Raw genomic sequence first — 24419 nt, 5'->3', positions numbered from 1 at the left:
ATGCGGGACTACGACGAGGTGACCGCCTTCCTGGGCGAGTGGGGCCCCTTCCAGCGCCTCATCTTCTTCCTGCTCAGCGTCAGCATCATCCCCAACGGCTTCAACGGCCTGTCGTCCGTGTTCCTCACGGCGACCCCGGAGCACCACTGTCGGGTGCCTGACACAGCGAACCTGAGCAGCGTGTGGCGCAACCACAGTCTCCCGCTGCAGCTGAAGGACGGCCGCGAGGTGCCTCACAGCTGCCGCCGCTACCGGCTCGCGACGATCGTCAACTTCTCGGCGCTCGGGCTGGAGCCGGGGCGCGACGTGAACCTGGAGCAGCTGGAGCAAGAGGGCTGCCTGGATGGCTGGGAGTTCAACCAGGACATCTACCTGTCCACCATCGTGACCGAGGTGGGTACCAGATCCGCGTCCGGGGCCTGGGACCGGGGAGTAGGCAGGACCTTAACAGTCTTTAAGGTCCTGCACTCCACCCGCCAAGGTGCGCGCTGGATGCTGTCACTCCCTCTCTGGGACTCACACTACACACTGGCGATGGCCATCGTCCAGCCAGGTGGCTCCGGAGAACTTTTCGTGGTGACTTCCAGAGAGATCATGGACATCGCAGCACGGGTGTCAGGCTGGCCGCCCATTCTGTTAGCTATCTTGGAGAGGAAGCCAAGAAGGCCCTGGCGACTCCTTGTAGATACTCTAAGATTCTGAGTAGTCAGAGACTTTAGACGGGGGTGGGAATGCTGAGGACTAGAGCTAGAGCTTGGGCCAAGGAGCTGTCACCATTTTTCCTCCAGCCTTTTGGCATCTATTCAGAGAGAGGGGAAATGCCCCTCTACTTTCTCAAACTTTTTAAGTTAAAGGAAGCATGGCTATAAAACTGTCTCTTGCTCCTTTTTCCAGTTACTACTTCCCCACCCACCTTCACCCCCAAATGACTGTCTGGTCATTCCCCGTAAAGAATTGCTTACCTTTTGCTCAGGGTTAGTTACTAGCCTTTAAGGATTCATGCATCTGAAGATCCATTCAGGGTTACTTGTTGACCTGGAATGTTTTAGGGTATTCTAAGGAAATGTCCTTAGCCAGATTTAGTTCATAGGAACTAAAGAACCTTAGTTTAGAATTTAGAACCTTAGTTCATAGGAAGCAGGGGGAAAACCTTTCTCATGCCCCAGCCTCTTGGATTTTCCTTTTGGGTGGCCTTGTCTGTCCCCTGGTGACCTTGCAGTCATTAAAGTTGGATGTATGATGTGATGTTTATCGATGCATGTGGATGTGCTTTGCATCGTACTCCGACACTGGCACTCTAACTCCCTGTAGTCTCAGCAGAACTGAGCAAGCAGGACATTGAAAAGAGCACTCCTTGATAGGCTCCAGGGTGCCCGGGTTCACTGAGTGTAAGGATCAGGGGTTCAAGGATTAGGGAAGTCTTCTTGGAGGAGGAGGCTTCTCAGTGAGTCTGGGGTATATAGTTCAGCAGATGCAAAGTCTGGAACAGCAAGAAACAACCTGGCAGGAGGGCAGAGTTCACAGAGAAGAGGCTGAAGGGAAGGGTGCACAGGTCCTGGTATGGCATCAAACCCCGCTTGAGCCTCAAAGGGGCTTACAGGGGTTCTGGAGACCCTGTGTGTGTTGCTTCTGGGGGTTGTCACCCTTCAAGGGAGTCTTGAGTGCTGCTCCAACAGACGTGTGTGTGTGTGTGTGTGTGTGTGTGTGTTGTTTTTTGAATGTTTGGACACTTGCTGTCCCCAGCATCTGTGCCTCCTTACTCCACATGTATGTAGTAGGAGTAAGAGAAGAGCCCCACTGGGATCTCTGAGCAAGTGACATCATTCCAGTGTCCTCAGGCATTGTTACTTGAGAAAAGAGGTACTGATTGGAGGTAGCTGACTGTGATTTGTGGCTGACGAGTGCATGGAGTATGAAAACTTCCAGTCATCACAAATCCTTGGTCCTAGCCTCACAAGTGAGTCTGTCACCCTCCTGGAAACCAGTGAGCATTGTGAAAGTAGAGGCTGTTCCTCAGATTGCAGGCAAAGAACACGGAGGGGAAGCCACACTCCATGACTCAGAAGTCCCTGCAAATTCTGCTTCTGGCTGCCTGTGGAAGGAAAAGGCAGTGAAGTCAGAAGTAGCTCATGGCATTTCTTAGGATTTTTCCCTAACCCCTGTGGTCCCCAACTTACTCTAGTCATTTGCTCTTTCTTTGCTGCCCCCATCATGCCTTCGGCTGAGAGTGGCGATGGCACTGATGAGCTCCCAAAGGCCGACTCTTCCAGAAGGGTCCTTGAGCTATGTTGCTGCCAATTGCAGCCTTTCCTCATATATTTAGCCAATTTCTTTAGCTGTCTTAACAGTTTTGTAAGAGCTATGTGCCCTTTCACCTACTTTCAGGTTGTCAGTCTTTGCAGGGAGACAAGATTAATATATTACTTAGCACTTTGTTTGAGGATGCTGGAATGCCAGACTTTTAAGTTCAAGGCCACTTGTTCTCTTCTGGTGAACAGTCACTGTTGGAAGCCGTTGCATTAACATTCTGAGAGCTCCATTTTTCTAAGGCCCATTTTCTTTCAACCTGGACCTGGCCTGCTGACCGTTGCAGCTAGTCCTGTGCCTGCTAAATGTCTCCAAGACTGCCCTTTGCCCCAAATCATAGAACTGTTTGTAAGTACACTGGTATTGAATTCCTATTCATGTTTTTCAGCAGAAAATGAAAACCTCAGGTCCCCTGTTCGATTTTTTTTCTTTGTTGGGGTTAACATATGCACATGTAGTACTAAACTTTGTGGTAGACTTAACATCTCTGTATCTCCTGCAAGTCCTAACATTAATGCTGGATACAGATTGGATACTTAGGAAAATTTTTATTGAATGGATTAATGAATAATTTTGAAATCTTCTCTAAAGTGTGAGAACTGAAGAAGAAAAGGACAAGTTTAACTTATGGAAGGGAAACTTAGGGGTGGTTGAAAGGCACTGACTGGAATATTTTAAAGTAAATGTAATCCCCCACTCCACAAACTGGGGCTTACCCCTGCGTGGATCTGCAACAAGGCATTGGGACTGGCAGAAAGAAGGGGACACTATTTATGAGGTGAGAAAGGTGGTTCTCCCATGTTTCAGGAATAGTTTGGTGGTCCATGTGCTTCTAGGCTAGCCCCTTCTCTAGCCCTTCAGTCACCCCTGGAGTGCTGGGGAATCAGCCACCCCACTGTGCAGTGCTGCTGCAATACCTGAGTGTTTCTTGGCCCAGGACTGCCTCCTTCTCGGGGAACCTGGGTGATTTCTCAGGCTGCCTGGGTCTGAGACACCTGCTTTTTGGTGTCTCCATAGCACAGCCTGTGGCCAGAAAGTTTCCTTTAGAAACTTCTAACTCTTCTGGCACCCATGACGTGGGGTCTCTTCAGCCAAAACCCAGCAGTCCTCTGCGTCCCCTTGCTCCTTGCCAGTCTCTGCTTCCCAGAAGCCCCCTGCCCTGGCCCTTTGCAACACTTTTACTCCCTGTTGTCCTGGAGAACCTCTTTTTCTGGACCAGCTTTTCCATCAGCCTTATGCGCATGTAGTCTTGGAAAATAGGAGAGCCCCCACTGTTATCTCCACGTCCACCTGAAGAAAAAGCCACATCGACCTGGGAGGCAGGCCCCAGGCTGACTCTGGGGTGGGGAGACCAAAAAGACCTGGAGACTGTGCCTCACTGGTACGCCTTTGCTGACTTCCCTCACTCTAGGAAAGCGCAGACCCTTTTCCCTGCCTTTGCAGCTCATGGCAAGCCACTTGCTGGGTCCCTGAAGGGCCCTGTGCGTGTACAGTCACAACAGACCCATCTGGCCATGAGTGGTCAGATTGATAGTCTCTCTAGCTAGCTGAGAACCGACATCCTGGGTCAAAGTTCTGACAGTTGTCACAGAGAAGGTGTGAGGGAGAAAGGAACATAATCTGTTCTAGAGAATGAAGCTCAGGGTTCATCTGGGCTTTGGGCAGCCAAGCCCAAGGACTAAACCCAAGGGATAATATGGTTCGGAAGGTTGACTGTCGTTTTATTCATCTATTCACTCACTCACCTAGGTACCAAACAGCTACTGAGCCTCTCCTCTGTGGGGCACTGCCAGGCTTTGTAGAGGATATGGTAGCAAATTCTTTTTCTTCTTCTTCTCCTTGCCCTGACAGCCTTGGGGCAAGGATTCACTGTTAATTGCAGCAGGAGACAGGATGAAATGTGTGTAGAATACATGGCATTCAGTAACAGGTAGTGCTTACCAGTGTGTTTGACCGTTCATGCGGTCAGCCTAGGTACATCTCTGGGAAGAGCTTCTGCCCTGTGGGCACAGGCCCTATCTCTTTTTTCTTCCAGCCAACTCACAGGTAAGGACATTTAGTCCCAGGGAACTACATCATCTCTCTACTTCCCATAACTGAGAAGTAGCACCAATTACATACTGTGTGCAAGAGACACAATTTCTCTTTCTTCTTAAAAATTTTAACAGCTTTATTGAGGTATAAATGACATAAAACAAACTGTACATAACTAAAGTATATAGTTGGAAAAGCTCTGAGATAGAGATATAAATATAGATACATACATATACACATATATATCCATGAAGACAACACCACTAGAAAGGCACATTTCTGACCAGGAAGGGTGGCAAGTCTAGGCTTCTTGCAAGGGTTACTCCCAGATGTTTTCAGTTTGTGCCTGCTTTCATAGCTAACCCAGCTGAGGGGTAAGGATACTAGACTCATGACCTAAATCTTAAACCTACACATTTAGTTCTAAGGTTGATCCCTGTTATCATCAGCCAGTACAGCCCATCCTTCGTACCAAGTGGCAGCATCAATGAGCTGGTCTGTAGCTGCTTTAGTCGCAGCTGCCAAGCCAGGAGCTCAGTGTAGAAATACTATATTCCTCTATAAACACAACAAGCCCGGGGTACATAGCCTGGACTCTATGGGCTTCTCATCGCCCCCCCCCACCGTCCGCTTAAGGAGGAGTCAGGCCAAGTCCAAGAGCCCACTGCAGTCCATCTGGTGGTTGACAGGTAAGTGGATGGGTTGGCTGGGTGGGACCTAGCCCATGCCTGCCCTTCTGTTCATTTTTTGAGACCTGTTACCTTTCCTGACCCTACTCACAGGCCCCTTGTGGCCAGGAGGAAAGAAGTGTTAACCCATGCTTTTGGAGGGCCCAAAGCCAGGCTGTGAGAATTGTTGAGAAATGTCAGTAGTGGATAGAGAGCCCAGTTACCTCAAGTAGTTGCACGCTTGCCCAGAGTAGGGACAGGCTGGACCAAGTGGCGGTGGTGAGGCTGCAGGAGCCGGAGAGATGCTCTGGGGACCTAATCCAAGATGAGCACTACAGTCACCTTGTCTCCTACAGAGCATAGTCTGACCTGGTTCCAGGTGGCACCTGGCCTTGCCAGTCCAGAAGTCCCTAGAAGCCTATATTGGGGGACCTGGCATGGGGAGGGGGTGGGGTTCCACCCCAGAACTCACTGCAGAAGCCCCTGTGGGTTTCTAGTCTAGCGCAGCCATATCAGTCCCCAACCCTCACGAGAGACCTATTGAGAAGCAGCTACTGACTCTATTCATTTTTTTTATCTCTGTCGCTACAAAAGTAGTGCATGCTAGGTGGGAATAGATCACATCATGTTCAAGAGCAGCAATAGGCATAGTCTGGTCCTGAAGCTCTGCCTAACACCCCCAGAGGCTAGCACCCCATCACCAAGTCCCTCAGCTCTGACTCCCCTGCTACTCCCATCCTGACTTCAGCAGCCCTGTCTGGTTGGGGGCTGCCCTAGGAGCACTCACCCTCCTAGAAGGGAGATGGTATCTGGGTGCTGGCACGGCTGAGGCTGCAGAGGTGGGAAGGCTGCCATAGCCTGAGTGATTGGGCCTTGGTGCTCCTTGCTTGTCTTCTGCTAGTCTGGGCTTCTTCTAGAAGAAGGATCACCACCCCATTCTCAGTCCATCCAACGTGCATGCTTGTTCCAGAGTGGAGAGCCAGCTATGTGGCTCTTATCATCAGCTGCAGGGGTTCTTTGTGTCCACCCTAAGGGCTGCCCTCCGACCCACTCTGTGCCTGGAGGCACTGTGCACACACTGCCCAGCAGGGCCGAAAAGCAGACTTGCTTTTCCCTCTGACCCTGGCCTGAAAGAGATGCTTTATTCTTGGAAGCCGCACACTTCCTGGGAGCCAGCAGGCTCCATGGAGGGCAGGCCTGCAGCCTGGTGCCAGGCAAGCAAGGGTCTAAATTCCCTAGAAGGCGGCCTTCTTGGTTACTACTGAGCACCATCTCTCTGTTCTGGGAAACATTTTTCTGGGAACCACCAAGCTTCCTATTTTGGTTTTTCTTCCTTCTTTTGGCCCTTGTTAGGCTGGAGCAACCTAATGTCTGCGTGTTCAGGTCCTTCCCCATGCCCATAGACCTCTTTCCGTGCTAACTAGAGATGGAACTCTACACTGGGTACTGGGAACCTCAAGCACTGTAGCCTGTCCCCCCCACCATCACTGTTTCACAAATGGGGAAATTGAGGCACAATGAGGGGAAAAATCTTGCCTGAGGCTGGGTAACTAGTTAACAGTAGAGTAGAAGCTAAAACACAGCTTCTTGACTCCCAGCTCAGAGCTCTTGGCTGTAATTGGGCCTAGTGTTGGCACAGCATCAGGGATCCCAGCTCTAAATGTCAGCAGAAGGACCCAGGGGTCACTGGCCCAGAGTTGAGGCCTGAGCAGAGCTGAAGGAGCAGATCCAGATGGTGCATACCAGGCCCTCTGGCCTCAATCCCTCACTGGAAGCCTTGACCCTTAGAGCTGCAGGGCTCTGCTCCAGAACCACTCCTATGCCACCCCTGCCAATGACCTGAACCCCACTGAAAGGGTGCCCTGCCCCACCCACAGCCCCAGCCTCAGCCCATGTCCTTAGAAGCGACCGTGAAAGGCCTCGCCTCCTCCTGGGTTGGCACATGGGCAGAGTACTTGCTCCCAGCGTGTCTCCCCGTCTTAGATTGGTAGCAAAACAATGAGGCTAAGAGCTGTGAAAAACAGGATAGTCAGTCTCCCTGTGAGGGGAAACCTGCTCTTTGCCTTGCTGCCCGATGAGCCATCGCCTGCCTCAGTGAGCTCACACACCCTTGTGGTAATGTAAACAGAGCATGCAGGGATGCAGGATGTTCTGATTTCATTTTCCAAGAAGGCTTACATTTAAAACATTTTTAAAAAGAAGTGAGTGATACATCCCTTTGCTCCTCTTTCAGTGGAACCTGGTGTGTGAGGACGACTGGAAGGCCCCGCTCACGGTCTCCTTGTTTTTCGGGGGTGTGCTGGTGGGCTCCTTCATTTCGGGGCAGCTCTCAGACAGGTAAGGTGGGTGTCTACTCCTGCAGCTGCAGAGCACCTCGGCACAGAGCAAGGTCGTGTTCTCTCAGCCCAGGGCTGTGTGTTTTTAAAAGGCGAAGGCACATCTATAGTATAGACTCCAGACCAAGTAAAGAGAGCCAGCAACCCCCTCTCACTAATGCTTGCTGAGCGAAACAACCTCAGCCGAGTGTATACATGATCCAGTTGGCCAGGAAATATGCCACAATTTACTTCTGCACTGCCTGGCTGGCCTTCCCTAGGTGAGCATAACTCTTTGGCGTCTTCAAGCTTAGGAGAGGGAGACACCACACACACGCATGTCAGCTGTGTTGTAGATCTTAGGGCATTCCCTAGATGGCTGCCTCTGTGTTCCCAAAACCATTGCTCTTTCCTCAAGGTGAGAGGTCTCACTAGCCAATGGCAGTGTGATGGGCAGAGCTCTTATGTCCACAGGGCTGATTCCCTTTTTCTAACAGGCTTGTGGTTATGGTATTTCTCAGCCATCAGGAAGTGTGCTGTTTTGACCCATAACCAGGTTATTTGTGTAATTCCAAGGCTCTTAACTCAAAGTCCATGGCTTAGGGAGTTCATCTCCTCTGGAAATCCCATACAAAATTTTAGAGATTGTATGTGAGCATTTTTCTGGGGAAAACAGTTCCATAGTTTCCATGGTCTTCTCAGAGGGGTTTATTATATTGTGTCTTGTTACCCCAGAGCTTCAGGGTCTGTGAGTGAAGCCCATGGCAAGAAGAGCAGCCTTCAGCAAGGTCCTTGGCCACACTGGGTCACCCAGTGGAGAGGAGTCCCAGCATCGTCCCAGCAGGGGGAGTCTCTAATAGAGAAGTTCAGGGTGAGAATGTCATCCTGCCTTAAGAATACAGCCATTTTATCCTGCGGCACACATGCAGAGTGATGTTTTGGCATGTTTGCATCTATGGATTAATGTCGTTACCTGAGAAGTCTTTCCTCATAAGAAATATGTGCATTTCTCACTAGATTTGTCTTTTCCAGAGTGTCATCTAGGGATTTTTAATGCACAGTCACCAGTGAGCATTAAAGAGTTAAGTAGACTGTGACCACTGACTGATGATTCTAGATGAGCCTGAGACACTTACCGCTTTAGGGGAAAGGCCTTTGCTTCCCCAGACCCTTAACTTAGCAGCAAGCATCAGCTGATTACTTATGTTTATTTAGTAAACACAGAGCATCTAATATGTGCCATTCACTCTTATGAGCACTGTATACCAAGTAAAACAACAACAACAACAAATAATTTAATCTTCATAACCCTATGATGTGGGAAGCATTATTATTCTCAGTTTATAGATGGGAAAAATGAAGCCCAGAGGAATTAAATGACTTGCCCAGAGTCACACAGCTGGCAAGTGGCAGAGCTAGGATTCGGGCCCAGAGTCCTGATCCTCTGTTTCGTGTGGACTACTGTTCTAGGTGCCTGCTCTTCTAGAACTTGCCTTCTAGGAAGGCAGAATGTATTAAACAAAGAATTGAGGGAAGTACTTGTTATCCTTTGTGGTGGTAAGTGATACAGGGGAGAAGTACAGGGTGCTCAGAGAGGGTCTGACAGAGGAGACCTGAGAGGGTGAAGCACTGAAGCATGTGCTGGGGGTTGAAAGATGAGTAGAAATTAGCTAGCTAAAGGGGTGAAGAGAGGAAAGAGTGTTCTGGGCAAGAGAGCCAAGAGTACTTAAGCCTAGACTCAAGCAAAGGCATAGCACACTTTAGGAGCTGGAAGAAAGTGTTGGCGGGGGGTGGGGGGTGGGGGTGTGGAGAGTGGTATAGAGACAAAGCAGGGAGGCAGGCTGAGGCCCAAGCAGAAGAGCAGGCCGGGCTTAACAGATGACAGGGGTCTGGGCTTTTGTCACAGAGAAGTGGGCAGCTTTTGAGAGTGTGACATCCTCAGATTTGCATTTTTACAAAGTTGTTCAATAGCTTTGTGTAGAAAGGATTGAAAGGAAGCAAGGAGGATTGTGGAAAGACCAATTAAGAGGTTATCACAATCATTTATGCAGGAAATGAAGGTGGCTTCGACTAGGCTGAGGGCGGTAGACATGGGGAGGAGTGGTAGGAGGTAAAACCAACAGAACTTGGCTATGAGTTGGACATGGGAAGTGAGGGGAGGGAGACTTCTGGCCTGCACAGCCGCGTAAATGACAATACCCTTCTCTAAGACAAAGCACTCTGGAAGGGGAACATGTTTGTAGGAGAAGATGTTGAGTTCAATTTGAACATACTGAATTTGGGGTAACTATGAGACTTAGGGTTCTCATAGGAGGAATGGAGTATGGAGTTGGATGTATGGATAGGGTGCTCCATGGGAGGTTTGGGCTGGAGAAACACGTTCGGGAATTGTCAGTTGATAGAACCCTCATCAAAGCCCCGTAAGTGGATGAGATTGCCTGGGAACAGTATAGAGTGAGAGGAGGACGTGCCCTGGACGGAGCTTAGAGGCCCTCCCAGAGGGGTAGTGGGAATCCCCCTGTCACAGGGTTGGGTGGCAGCTGAGACTCAGAGGAATTACCTTCATGTGAAAGACTAGGAGGAGGTACCCCAGTTACAGAGTTGAAGCTCAGTGCATTTTTCTGGTCAGCTGTGTCATGGGGTAGGGAGATCTTTGTGGGCTGGCCTCAGAGCCATGTAACACCACGATTACCTGAGGAAAGTGTTTAAGTTCCCAAAGATCTGCTCCTGAGGAAACAGTAGAAACAAAGTTGGTGCGTATGTTGAGGACCACCTTAGTCTTTAGAAGGGCTAGTACAGGGTTTCTCAAACCTTAAAAAAAATTTTTGCCAGCAGACTTCGTCTTTTAAATAGGATCGTTTAAGTTCAGTAAATGAAATAGCTAAAAATGTGGCTGTTCTGGCTACAGCACCTACCTTCAGCTCCCTACACCACCCCTCAAGCTTGTCTGCACCCCCTTGGAAGGCCCAGGGCTCTGTGGGATGGATAGTTTACTCCTAAGTGAGCCAATTCAAAAACCTAAGCCAAACAGATTACCTAACGGCAGTGGATTCATGCCCTCCAGGGTTGTCTAGAATATCAACTTTTTATATAGGACTCCTTGCTGGAATATGAATAAGCCAAAAAGTCAAAAGCAATTAAAATAATCCTGGGCTGTCAAAGCATTTTATCTGACGTCATTGAGTTACCTCTATGTGCAGAAATAGAAGAGAGGCACAACTCTGGGAGGAAGTAGCTGGTATTTCCTATTTTTGTAGGCATGTGTGTGTTTGACCTTTTGTTGACAGACTTTAAAAGTGAGCATTTCTTACAAATTAAAACTACAATGAGGTACCACCTCACACCGGTCAGAATGGCCATCTTAAAAAGTCTACAGATAACAAATGCTGGAGGGGGTGTGGAGAAAAGGGAACCCTCCTACGCTGTTGGTGGGAATGTAAGTTGGTGCAGCCACTATGGAAAACAGTATGGAGGTTCCTGAGAAAACTAAAAACAGAGTTACCATGTGATCCAGCAATTCCATTCCTGGGCATATACTTGGAAAAACTATAATTCAAAAAGATACGTGCACCCCTATGTTCATAGCAGCACTATTCACAGTAGCCAAGACGTGGAAACAGCCTAAATATCCATCGACAGATGAATGGATAAAGAAGATGTGGCACATATATACAATGGAATACTACTCAGCCATAAAAAAGAACAAAATAATGCCATTTGCAGAAACATGGGTATAACTAGAGATTATCATACAAAGTGAATTAAGTCAGAAAGAGAAAGACAAAAACCATATGATATCACTTATATGTAGAATCTAAAATATGGCACAAATGAACCTATCTAAGAAACAGACTCACAGACCTAGAGAACAGACTTGTGGTTGCCAAGGGCGAGGAGGGGAGGGAGAGAGATAGACTGGGAGTTTGGGGTTAGTAGATGCAAACTATTACATTTAGAATGGATAAACAACAAGGTCCTACTATATAGCACAGGGAACTACATCCAATCTCCTGGGTTAAACCATAATGGAAAGAATATAAAAAAAGAATGTCTATATGTGTATAACCGACTCACTTTGCTATACAGCAGAAATTAGCACAACATTGTAAATCAACTCTACTTCATTTTTAAAAAACAGAGAAAAAAATGTTAGTGGCTATCAGAGAATGCAGCTGATTTTTATTTTCTTCTCTGTGCTTTTCTATATTTTACAAATGTCCAATTTATGCATAAATATCAAAGAATAAAAATAGACAAATATTTCTAAAAAAAAAAGTGAGTGTTTTGTGGCCCCAACCCTGGATTGCCAAGGACTATTGCAATGTAAGGGTCCCCTGAGTCTTCCTCTTCCCTACTCTCCAGGGAGCCCTTGGGAAGGGAAAGCAGGGTAGGAAGGGCCCTCCCCTTGGTTGGCGTGCAGGGCACTGTTGTTACAGGACAACGCAGGGGAGCCTCCTTTTAGGTCAGGGTTGCTCAACGTCAGCACTGTTGACATTTTGAGCCAGAGACTGCTTTGTTGTGGGAGACTATCCTGGGCATTTTCGGATGTTTAGAACATCTCTGGCCTCTATCGACTAGATGCCAATATCATCAAAAACAACAAAACCCTGTTGTAATGGGAAGAAGCAGCAAACTCTTTACCGTGGCTGAAGGTCTTGTGCAGTCTGGCTCCTGCCACCCTCTGCTGAACAGCTGCCCTTCGTGTTCACCATGCCCCTCTAGCCACAGTTGCGCGTGCTCTCCTCACAGTCACAGTGAAGAATTCCCGCCCCCCCTCCCCGTGCCGTGGCCTTCCTTGACCACGCAGGCGGCCTCCTTAGGGTCCCCGGTTTACATTACCCTGGTTCCTTGTTCCTATCAGAAATTGGTAAATAAAAGATGACACCATATGATTAATATTGGCCTCCCCCACTGTACTGTGAATATCATTGAAAGCTTGGTCCCTCTCCCCTACTCCCCCTTGTCAACAACTTCTTTTCCTTTGGGTCTGGTCTCAGTGTTCCATAATCAGGGAGACCTTCCCTGAATGCCCAAGTACCCAGCCCCTACCTTCAGTCCAGGATAGGTTCCTCTGTTGTGTCCCTTGTGGGCCAGGATGCTGTGCCTTCAGTGCTCTTGTTCCAGTGTGTAATTGTACATTCAGCAGTGTCGTTGTTCGATTAAAATATGATCACTGTCTGTCTCACCAACTGTAGACTATAAGCTCCTTGAGGGCAGAATCAGTGTCTTTTTTTAATTCAAATACATCCGTAGTGACTAGTATATAATAGATGTTCAAATAAATATTCATTGAATGAAAATGGGTGTCTGCTAGCCCTGGGCAGACTCAAGCTGAATCTGCTAGGTTGAATGAACTTGGTTGACTTGTTCCTCCTTGTTGTGTCACTGTCTTTAAAAGCAAACAAATCCCCAAAAAACAACATTTTTAAAAATTTTTAAATGAACACAGGTACAGAAACCACACAGAACAAATGAGGCTTAAACACTAGCCTGACTTTTATAATAATCACTTCCTTGTGGGTTTTTTGTAGTTTTATCGTCCAAATGTACATCCTTAAACACAAGTTTAGTCTTGCCCACTTAAAAATTTTTTTATGTCTTTTGGTCTACTTTAACCTATGGATTCTCCATCCATTTCTTTGCCTGGGCTGTTCTACCTGTAGAATTTCCCAGTTTGAATTTTGCTAACTGTATGCTTATGATACAATTGAGCACATTCCTCTTTTCCCTGCATTTCTTGCAGATTGCAGCTGGATCTAGAGACTTCATCAGATTCAGGTTCAGCCCCTTTGTAAAGACTATAGGAGTCATGCGATGTTCAAGTGTCTCTTTTTATGATGTTAGCAGTCATTGAAACACAATGCCCATATCTCTTCATTCATCGGAGGTTGTAAAATGATGATGTTCTAGTTTTATCACTTTGGTTTCATTTAATAGTTGGAATACTTTTATGAAATGATACTTTCCCTCATCTGTTATTGGTAACTGTTCACCATAGTTTACATAGAAAAGTCAGGACAAATGTTTTCCCCTTTATTTACCAGTTTTCATTTATCATGAATTGTTTCTCCATCATCCTCCAAAGTAAACCAGCTCTTTTAAAAAAAATAATAAATGATGAATGTGTGAATTTAAGTATAATGAATGTGTGTCAATCCCTTGTAATCACTGTCTTAATTCTGGCACTGCCTTTTGGGCAACCCTGGTGCCCAGGCTCCACATTGGTCCTGGTGAGTGGGGAGGGGAGTAACAGCATAGGGACTGAGAGGCCAGGATTGTGCCTGCACCAGCTGCCCTGGCAGCAGTGTCCGCGACCCCTGCCTGAAATGACTCTGGGGAAAGCCCCTCTTGGTGGGGCCCATTCCTGTTGCCTTCTCCCAGCTGGTTCTCTGTCACTCTCCTTTCCTTTCCCAGGTTTGGTCGGAAGAATGTGCTGTTTGTGACAATGGGCATGCAGACTGGCTTCAGCTTCCTGCAGATCTTCTCGAAGAACTTTGAGATGTTTGCCATGCTGTTTTTCCTTGTAGGCATGGGCCAGATCTCCAACTATGTGGCAGCATTTGTCCTGGGTATGGCCATCAATTTGGAGTCGAGTACTTGATCCTGTGTTTCACCATCATCCCACCACCCGCTTTCTGGAGACAGCTGTGATGTCCCTCCAAGGGAGGTGGTCTCTGGCAACACCGACCAGGGATTCTTGATGAATCCAATTAGTAGTCAGGGAAACTGAGTCTGCCAAGTGCCCAGCCTTGTGTCCCCAGCAGCCCAGTAGCTTGACTGCTGATTTCCAGTTCTTTTCTGGCCCCCGAGGTGTGGCACCTTGATCTCATTAGTACTCGATGGCCATTTTGCCGGAATTCACCTAAGATCTTAAAAATAGGGCTTGCCTCTGCCCAGGGCTGGGGTAGCTAAGGAAACAGGGAGGCATGACATGAGGAGCAAGGGCCATGATTGGCAGGCTCACCAAGGAAGAAAACTGGCTCTTCTGCAAAACATAGTGGCCAGTGAAATCGACTGGCAAGAATGAATTGATAGGAGTGGGCTTTACTCACATGACCTTCAGGGTTTTAATTGAGTCCACACTGCAGGGCTTTGGCCTGCTGTCACTGAAAAGTTGCCAGTCTCACTGTTCAGAGGCATCTAACTCTAGCTTATTGGTCTTTGGGTTTCTTGGGTTGATTGTTAAAAGGATTATTAGTTTCTCTTCACAGTTGATAAAATATTTTTCCTTAAAGCGTAATAGTCAGCACGTGTGGCCTTAATAGTGACTTCCCCTTTAATGAATCTCCTTCCTCAGTGAGGATTAAATTTTGAGGCCTCACGTGGCATCTTTAGCATAGGGCTTCAGGAAGTGATGACAGTTTCATGAGAGAACTGTCGCTGTGAGGCCACAAGGAGGCACCCGCAGCAGGTGGTCAGAATCCCATCCCTCCCTAGGGCTTGGAAGCTTCAAGATAATTCTGCCTGCTTTCTTATCTGTATGTTGGAAATTACACACAAGAAGATTAATAAGGAAATAACCGGAATTAAAATACTAACATGACTCCTCCCTTGTTTTGAACAGGAACAGAAATGCTTGGCAAGTCAGTTCGTATTATATTCTCTACATTAGGCGTGTGCATATTTTATGCATTTGGCTACATGCTGCTGCCGCTGTTCGCTCACTTCATCAGAGACTGGCGGATGCTTCTGCTGGCGCTGACGGTGCCGGGGATGCTGTGCTTCCCGCTGTGGTGGTGAGTGTGGCCCTGTGCCCGGTGGCGCCCACCAGCAGTATGTCTTCTCTCTGGCCTTCACTAGGGGGCAGCAGCAACCCACAAATCCCCATTTGGGCTCACAGAGACAGAAAATCTAAAGTCTTTATAAGGTGTTTCAGAATGTTTTTCCATACTCAGAAAAGCCAAAAACAAAACAGCCCCAAGACATCAACAGACTTGTTCTCAGCCCTGTGCTGGGTTGATTGGAGTGCAAGGAGAGGAAAGAGCAGTAGCTGCGAGACAATGGAGTTTAGCATAAGCTCCAGGAAGCTATCAGACTGCAGGACAAGACAGCTTAGGCCCTGGCTCTGGTTGTATGTTGCCGCGCCCTCGTGCCAGAGGCACCGGGAGAAGAGGGAGCAAGCACGTGTGAGAGTCCTCAGGGTAGCTGGATGGAGGAAACCAGGCTCCATCTGAGCCTCCAAGATAGAAGTTGTACAGGCAGAGAGGAGACCGTTCTATATGGAGAGAGAGAACACAGCTGAGGGGCTGAGGCGAGAATCGCCCCTTGCAGGTGGGGACGGTGAGATCACTGGTCCACCTGGATGTGAGAGCATTGCAGAGCATAGTGGGAGAAGATACAGAGCAGAGATGGTACAGATGAGTCCTAGTTATGACCTAAGGGCAAGGGCTACCTCGTGAGGTAGAAAATAAGATCCATAAAGTCTCAAAACACCTAAGTGTCTTACAGAGAGTCAATTGGATGAATCAAGGTGGGGCGGGGGGAGGGGGGAGAGTGAGGAAAAACTAGAGGCTATAAGAGGCCAGTGCAAAAGCTGCTGTGGATGCCAGGCACAAGCAAGGGAGTACGGCAAGGTAAGGGTCTGGGCTGGGCTCAGCCCATGACAGAAGCCAAGCTTCAGGAGCCCATTTTGCGCCTGTCTACTTAGTGTCCAGCAGGTGGCACCACCACTCTTCAGAAATGGAGGTGGCCAGTGGGGAGGAATCCCATCATGGTGTGTTGGCCCCTCTAAATTTTGTGTACTTCAGTGAAATCAGAAGCTCACACTTACTGGCTCTAGTATGGTGCATCTCTTAGCTTCTGGTTTGGAAACACCAAACATCCCTCAAACCTGGCTCTGGTTCTGAAACCCCCTTTCCTACCTCCACTTATGCTCCACCTGGTCTGTGGGACAGGAAGGCCTCAGTGAGATTGCTCCTTGTACTTCCAGGTTCATCCCTGAGTCCCCCCGATGGCTCATCTCTCAAGGCCGATTTAAAGAGGCAGAGGGGATCATCCGCAGGGCTGCCAAAATCAATGGGATCGTTGCACCCTCAACCATCTTTGAGCCAAGTGAGGTGAGCACCATGCGGGAGCTGGTGGGAGGGCCTCGGTGACCATGATTTTAGGGTAGGACCACACAGCCCTGAAGCGCTCCCGTCACACGGGAGCCCAGCTCTCCCCCTGCCCAAGCCCCAGCTGCCCACAAGGCAGGTCCTGTTAAAATTCAGAAGTTGAGAAGGTGCCAACTGCGTAAACTCCTTCACCTTTCCATGGAGTTTAGGTTTTCATACTTTAAATAATTATTTTCTAAGTGATCATACAGTTGAATCATTACTTTTAATAATAAAAACTCTTTATGAGTTAATAGGTCTTTCATGAAATCGGCATTTTGGGAAATCATTGTTTCTTATACCTTAGGTTGTTTCTCATCTTAAAAAAATAATACGAGTACCTAAAGTATGAAGCAAAAATAGATTTGGAGTTAGAAATGTCCTGTCTCCTTCCGCCCACCAACGGGGAGTTGTTGAGTATTGTCTTGGAGCCAGGTCCTTTTTGATATCCGCCCTCCCCCTACCCCACCCCTCTCTGCAAACCCTGTTCTCAGGCGCCATGAGTAATTTCCTGGCTCTGCCTGATTCCTGGGTCTTGCTTCTCCTTCCTGTTCCCTCTCTTTCTACCTCCTTTGCAGCAAGTGGTTTTCCTCAGTCTCATGCCTCTGCGAAGAGGTTAGAAATTGTCATTGCTGGCTGATGGGGTTCTGGAGTGTGTCCCTGCTCTGACAGGAAGACAAGGTCCTGTCTGTGAGAACAGCCACCAGCAGTCATACCGCAGTGCGCAAAGGCATGCAGATGCAGACCTGGGGCTTGGGAAAGAGAGACCGGTTATTATAGGCAGCAAAGAGGCTGCTGGCCACTGACAGCCCTGCCGGCCTCACGGTTAAGCAGTGGCCCAGCACCAAATCCCACTCAGCACATCCTAGAAAGGACTCTGGTGCACAAAAGTTCAGGGAGGGGTAGGTGGCAGGGAGGGCTTTTAAGTGAGGTGGCCTCAGTAGCTTTGCAGAGGTCAGTCTGGATGAAACCGTAAGTCCCACTGGCATCTTTGTGGAAATGAGGCTATTCCAGGGGATCCATTAAGTCAAAAGTTGACCTTTTGTTGAACTGCTAACTCGGGAAAAACAAACTCCAAAGCTGGGTTTGCTTAAGAAAGCAACATCAGTGTGTTTAGATGTGTGGTTTATTAATGTCCTTGGCTGTGCCAGATTTCATAGGAAGTTACTCAGAGTGAAGCTGAGGTCAATTTTCCTGTTTTTCTATCTGAAACTTTTTTCCTTGGAAGTAGACCAGTAACTACATGGTATGAGGACTGAAAACATTAATTCTTTAAAAATATAATATCAATAAACTACACAGCCAGTTTCTCTCTCTGACCCAGAGGGGCCGGGAGCCAGCCTTGGAAAGGAATGCTCAGAGGCCTCCCTGGAATGTGGCCATTGACGGGGCTGGAGGTTTTGCCGGGAGGGGGCAGTCAGCTTGGGCCTCCTCCTTGGCTGCATCACACCAAGGGCTGGTCACTTACTTTTCCTCCTCATTCTTGTTCACTAATTTGTTATCCACAAGGCCCGGTGAAGCCTTCTGCAGCCCAAGACATAGTCACTATACTTACCCTTCTTTTCAAGCAAGAAACATAAAACACTCCCTAACTCGGAGATGCAGAAAGCTAAGATGCCAGGGTTTCAAGTATGTTCTTGGGTCTCTGAGTCTCCAACCTTCTCTCTGTCCCGTACCCTTGTCATGTTGTTCCTGCAGCTACAAGACCTAAGCTCCAAGAAACAGCAGTCTCACAGCATTCTGGATCTGCTCCGAACCCAGAATATCCGGATGGTCACCATCATGTCCATAATTCTGTGGTGCGTAAGTGAGACATACCTAAGGCCTCCAGACAAAGCTTCTGGCAGTGGCTGTCAGGCCTCGCGTTTGCAGACATGTCTCAGATCAGAATTGAAAGCCTGTGTCATCAGAAAGTGGCAGGGATGTGCCTTGTAATTAAAGAAGTGGGCATGTCCCAGTTCTTAACGGAATCTCAGAAGAGGAGAACAAAAACTGTTGTGGGGGCTTTTGGGGTAAGATATGGGATCTTTGGGGATCCCTCCGGGTCATAAGGCAAATCGCTGTTCACGTTGGATCCCTAGTTTAGTTGTTCCTGTTGCCTGTGCATCAGACAGTGACTGAGGCCTTTAAGAAGTTCTAAGTGAAGACACCATGTCCTTTCAGTTATAGAGGCTGCTAAGTATGTTCTGGAAATGTGGAAGCAGGACATCCTCCCTCTGGGATGTTTGGAGACTGTCCTGGAGGCAGAGCCATGGCCTACATGTCCTCATCAGGTTCCTTCTAACAAGGTGTTTCACCAAGTGTGTCAGGGAGGGATCTGTGATTTACCAGAGAGAAGGAACACATCCGAGTGCCTGGATAGCATTTGCTTAGTGGCCAGACCCTTGGGATTACAAGTGACTACCTGAGCCTGCGGGGGAGGAAGGCAGACTTCATCTCAGAGTGCTTATTGCTGGAGTCAACAAGCCTTGGCAGCCAGCCACCCATTTCCAAGGAATGGCACGGGATCCCTTAGGGCAGTGCACCGCCCCTGAGTCGGCCTCAAACAAAACCAGCGCACCACAGACCTGCCAGCCTGTGATGAGTCACCCTTCCGTGGTTCACCCAGGCACCCCTCCTGCTCTGGATTTCCCAGGGACTCCTGTACATGCCCTTTTCCCTGATTGTACCAGCTGTGGTTTCAACCTGCAGATGAGTTAAAAACAGTCTGATTCATACTGGTCAGGTTTGCCAGAGACTGTTGACCATCAATAGAGAGAATGCCTACTGGGGACAGGGTCTAGGCCACGGGCAGCGGGGGGCATGCAGATGGCCCACTGGGAGCTCCCTCTCCTCCCCATGAGTCCGGTGGGGTTGGGGTCACCCGCTTCTGACCAGCCTCTTCCTGGCTGGTCGCCCCAGAGGGTCCGCCAGGGATCTTTCTCTAAATGTTTGACCTAATGATTGTTCCTTATTTTATCTCATCAGTTTTATCACACCCCACTTGCTATCTGCCTCCTTACTCATACCCTAGCTTCTTCTGCAATTGTTGGATTTGGGAGGTTCAGAGAGTAGGGAAGTAGGCTTTTGTGAGTGCTTTAGCTTAGGATTTTTTTTTTTTTTTTTTTTTTTTTTGCGGTACGCGGGCCTCTCACTGTTGTGGCCTCTCCCGTTGCGGAGCACAGGCTCCGGACGCGCAGGCTCAGCGGCCATGGCTCACGGGCCCAGCCGCTCCGCTGCATGTGGGATCTTCCCGGACCGGGGCATGAACCCACGTCCCCTGCATCGGCAGGCGGACTCTCAACCACTGCGCCACCAGGGAAGCCCCTAGCTTAGGACTTTTAAAGCCGAAAGGCAGGTTGGAGTTTTTTTGGGTTTTGATTTTTTTTTTTCCAACAAAGTGAATCTATCTGAATTATATGTCTTTTTGCTGGAACACTTTGTTTAGAAAGCTCTGAAAGTGCTCTGACCCAGAAGGTACGCTGGTCTCGGGGGAAGTTATCTTTCTTTCTAAGAAGTAAGACTCAGGGTTAAATCTGCTGCCCTCCTGGTAAGGATAGTTTTGAATTTCCTGCAATAATTATATTTTAAAAGTTGTCCAGGTTGGGAGGCACGTGGATGCCACTTCTCCAGCTTTTTTCTGCATTCTGTTTCAGGATGACCATATCAGTGGGCTATTTTGGGCTTTCCCTTGACACTCCTAACTTGCATGGGGATGTCTATTTGAACTGCTTCCTTTCGGCTGTGGTTGAAGTCCCAGCATATGTGTTGGCCTGGCTGCTCCTGCAGCACCTGCCCCGACGCTATTCCATGGCCACTGCCCTCTTCCTGGGTGGCAGCGTTCTTCTCTTCGTGCAGCTGGTGCCCCCAGGTAGGTACCATACATGTCTGCAGTCTGGGATATCCATTGAGTCACTCAGTCTCTACCAGACTGTCTCGGCCAATTAATAAAGAGAATAAAATTATGCCATTACAGCTCATCTGCATATCTGTGTTTTCAGCCAACAAATCAAGAGAAAGTATCTCCTGGGACCAGACAGTCATCATGGCCTGGGCTTTGCGGGAGAAGGGAGAGTAACCATGTGGGGCTGGCAGTTGATTGTACTCTCTACCCAAGTTAATGTGTGTGTGTGTGTTTTTTTTGTAGAGTGAGGGGGAGGAAAGAGGGCCATCCTCATGTCTTTTTAACATGGCCCCCTCTTAGTCATTTATTCATTCAGTAAGTAGCTGCGGAGTGTTTACTGTGGGGGAGGCACTGTGCTTGGGGCTGACGGTGCAGAAGTAAAGGAGTCGGGCAGAGCCCCAGGCCCTCCTGGCGCTCAGACTCCAGTTGAGAAGACAGACAACAAACAAGTAAATAAAATGCTTGTTATAGTACAGACTGTGTTACCTTTAATGATGACACTGAAGGACAATGGAGAGCTAGTTTATATAGAGTGGTCACAGACAGTGGCCCTAAAGAGGGGAAAGTTGAGCAGAAACAGATGAAATGATGGAGAAACCCATGAGAAAGTGTAGGAGCAGAATATTTCAGGCCGAAAAAGAGCAAAGGCCAAAACCCTGAGGAGGAAATGAGCCTGGCACGCTTGGTAAGAGATGAGGAGAGGAAAAAGGGCGGGGCCAGGCCATAGCGTGGCTCTCACAGGCCAGTAGCAGGAGTTTATTTGTAAAACCATCTTGGTATCCCACAGAAGGGTGGGAGGCAGCCCTCTTTGAAAATTCATAAAACGGTTTATGGATCCTCATGTCCATCATGGTACCGAGAGTTGTCATGGGTTTGGGGACCTCTGGTAATCATTTGTGGGCCCCTGAGGCTGGCAACACTCTGCACAGAAAGAGCCCCCACTGCAGCATGGCTGGGAGCCCAGGAATGTATGTAGAGGTTCACACCAGAGCTCAGGGAGACCCACAGGCCACTCACAGCATCTCCTCATTGGCACAGTGAGCAGGAGAGATCCAAGGATCATTCCTGAGGGTCTGCTGCGCTGTGAAGTGTTGCATGGAGTGCAAGCGTGAAGTGAGTTATAATTGAACTTCCCATTCATCCACAAATCCTTAATTCCACAGTGCCTGCAGCATGAGGTTCTGGGGTGCCAGCTGCCCCCTCTGACAGACATGTCTTTAATGACTTTTGGACTGGAGAGCAGGTTTCTCTGGGTTATTGAGGGGCTCACTCTGGTGGTCTTTAGGCTGAGAAGAGCATGTCCTCACACAGCTGCAGGTCCCAGCCTCCTCTCAGTAATCAACTTGGAGGGACATAAGCCCCTTATCCCACAATAGGAAGTTATAGAAACTTTCCTCCCCGACCCTTCCCAGGGAGAAAGTATGTCTGTTTCAGGCAAAAAACTAGTAGCAGTGTGCCTTGGGTTGGTGCCTTCTCCTACTTTCTTCCCTTTGCTCTTCAGACTTGTATTATTTGGCTACCATCCTGGTGATGGTGGGTAAGTTTGGAGTCACTGCTGCCTTCTCCATGGTCTACGTGTACACAGCCGAGCTGTACCCCACGGTGGTCAGGAACATGGGCGTGGGAGTCAGCTCCACAGCGTCCCGCCTGGGCAGCATCCTGTCTCCCTACTTCATTTACCTTGGTGAGTCCCGTGGGTCGAGCACACACAGGAGGGATGGGGTGGAAGCACTGATTGGCTTTAATGCGACCTGGGGATGGCTTGTTAACAGGAAAGCAAGCACACTCAGCAAATGGGGTCCATCCAATACTGAATCTATGCCTGGAGAAGGTTCCTGTCTGGGTGCACTGTGGTGGAAGCGTTCGTGTGGAAAACAACCTATAGACAGCTAGAAATTGACAAGAGTGGAGGGTTTTTGTCTCTCTTTTAGCCTTCCTAGGCCTTCCATCAGAGAACGTAATTCCCCTATCCTAAGAAATTGCAGTGTCGTTTAGGGAGCCAGTGTACTAATTGGGGAAATTTCTTCTTGGAATTATAGTTTACAAGGAACAGGACGGGAAAGTTGTCTATTCTAGAGGTCTGATGAACCGAGAATTTCTGTAACTTGAAGCACTTAACACAGCAGTTTTACACTGTGCAAAGATCTGCCTCGTACCATTTTATGTAATAGGGCCCCAGTTTTATCTTTCTCAGAATTATTTCCTCATGGCAGCTGCTGTCCCCCTGCACATGCCTAGCTGGCACATCTCTGGGGATGGGTGACACCTACCTTGGGAGTACTCAGAGTGCTTTGTGAACATGCTACATAGATCTGACAAGCAGAAACACCTTCTGATCTGGCCTGAAGACAAATCGAGTGGTTTGTGACACATCTGGAGAGGTGGAGGAGTTATTCCTATCCCTGGACACGTACCTTGAGTTCCTTGGAAACCCAGCATTAGGAAATAGGGTGTTTTGTGCTTTTTAAAATTAATTAATTAATTTTTGGCTGCATTGGGTTTTTTTTAATTAGTTGATTATTTATTTTTGGCTAGAAAATAGGAATAGAGGGACTTCCCTGGTGGTCCATGGGTTAAGACTTCCCTGGTGGTCCAGTGCGCCCAGTGCAGGGGGCACAGTTTCGATCCCTGGTCGGGGAACTAAGTCCTGCATGTCGCACAGCACGGCCAATAAAAAGGAAATAGGAATAGAAATGGCCCAGCCCCATCCTCCCAGGCTGCACCCATCCCCTGCACCGAGGTGTTGCTGCTCTGTGCCAACTCTGGGTTCTGTGACCTGCCTAGGTGCCAGATTCCAATATGGCAGCTCAGACTGGGAGATGCTGAGGCCGAGAAGGCAGATGATCCCTGTTAGAGTCCTGGGGACACAAAGGGAGGGAGAGAGACCATGTCAAACTGCACTCCCGGCTTGGGGCTCTGTCTGCTTTGCCACAGGTGCGTACGACCGCTTCCTGCCCTACATTCTCATGGGGAGTCTGACCATCCTGACAGCCATCCTCACCTTGTTCCTCCCAGAGAGCTTCGGCACCCCACTCCCAGACACCATTGACCAGATGCTAAGGGTCAAAGGGTAAGGGGGCCTCCTTCTTCACAAAGTTAATGCACTGGGTCTGGGCCTGGCAGAGAGTTCCCCACGAACTCAGAAACGCCATGGACTAGTTTAGCCATAATAGGACTGGGTCACCATGAACATCTCGAAAGCAGTAGCAGCTCTGGGATAGTACAGAGACAAGAAGAAACCTTTCAGAATCTGCTGTATGATATTTTTCCTTTAGTGAGATAACCTCAGCTCTGGGGCGTTTTTTGTTTGTTTTGAGACTGGTAGACATCTTTTTAAGATTTGTTACTAACATTTGTTTGGCTTGTTGTTATAGAATAAAATACAGGCAAACTCCAAGCCACACAAGGATATTAAAAGATGGTGAAGAAAGCCCCACAGTCCTTAAAAACACAGGCTTCTAACACAACCTACAGTGAGAAAGTAAAGAGGAAAGACCGTCTTGTCACAAGTGGCTTGTGCAGACACTGAGTCCTTCAGTGGCAAAGGTCTTTGCTGTTCATTCTGTGGATGCTGTGTCTGCCTTGCTCATGGATGGATACCCAGACTCAGCTGCATATGGTCCTAGAGCACCACCTTCCCTCCAGGGACACCATGGCTACTGACGGACAATTTTGGGTAAATCCTAACTATTACAGTAATGGACTTGGCACTTCCTAAGAAGTTAACTAGTCACTAGAACCAGTAGGATTTGGAAGAATATGAGAGGCACTTGCTAAATTTACATTTTAATTTCAGACTGCCTGAAAAGTCCCCTGATAGAACTGGGAGTCTAGTTCTCCACCTCCTCACCCTGCCAAAAAATCCTTTCCCTGTTTCCCACTAATGGTGCACTTTAGAGGAAAAGAAGTAATTTCACAGGGAGTCTGATTTCTCATACTTTCTCAGTTACAAAGGATATTAAATGGGATTGTTGCTTCCCCAGGGTAGGAGAGCACAAGTCTGGGGAAACCTAGAGGTATTTCATATGGAGAGGACTCAGCAGATACAGAACAGAGACAAATGCATTGACTTATGAGCTCTTGGGCCACTCAGAGTGACTATTGGGTAGACTTGTTTACA

General features: G+C 48.3%; 1 protein-coding gene across 3 annotated transcripts; it reads left to right on the top strand.

Moving 5' to 3' along the window:
* Positions 1-23761, top strand: LOC307052111 (organic cation/carnitine transporter 2; the record flags this gene model as incomplete). 3 transcript variants are annotated; one of them, XM_079702906.1, is made up of 10 exons in its annotated part: positions 1-393; positions 7243-7346; positions 13739-13893; positions 14889-15060; positions 16254-16380; positions 18115-18212; positions 20052-20266; positions 21801-21983; positions 23234-23369; positions 23674-23761. In XM_079702906.1, 10 exons carry the CDS (start codon positions 1-3, stop codon positions 23759-23761), a joined length of 1671 nt encoding a protein of 556 aa, XP_079559032.1. The 3 variants fall into 3 exon arrangements, with proteins under 3 accessions (XP_079559032.1, XP_079559031.1, XP_079559033.1); XM_079702905.1 differs by having other exon boundaries at positions 18115-18215; XM_079702907.1 differs by lacking the exon at positions 23674-23761 and having other exon boundaries at positions 18115-18215; positions 23234-23373.
* Between the last annotated feature and the right edge of the window lie 658 nt (positions 23762-24419).

Source organism: Hyperoodon ampullatus (assembly GCF_949752795.1).
Source record: "Hyperoodon ampullatus genome assembly, chromosome: 4".
Classification (NCBI taxonomy): Eukaryota; Metazoa; Chordata; class Mammalia; order Artiodactyla; family Ziphiidae; genus Hyperoodon; species Hyperoodon ampullatus.
The sequence above is the reverse complement of the archived record's forward strand: the minus strand, read 5'-3'. Positions and strand labels throughout refer to the sequence as shown.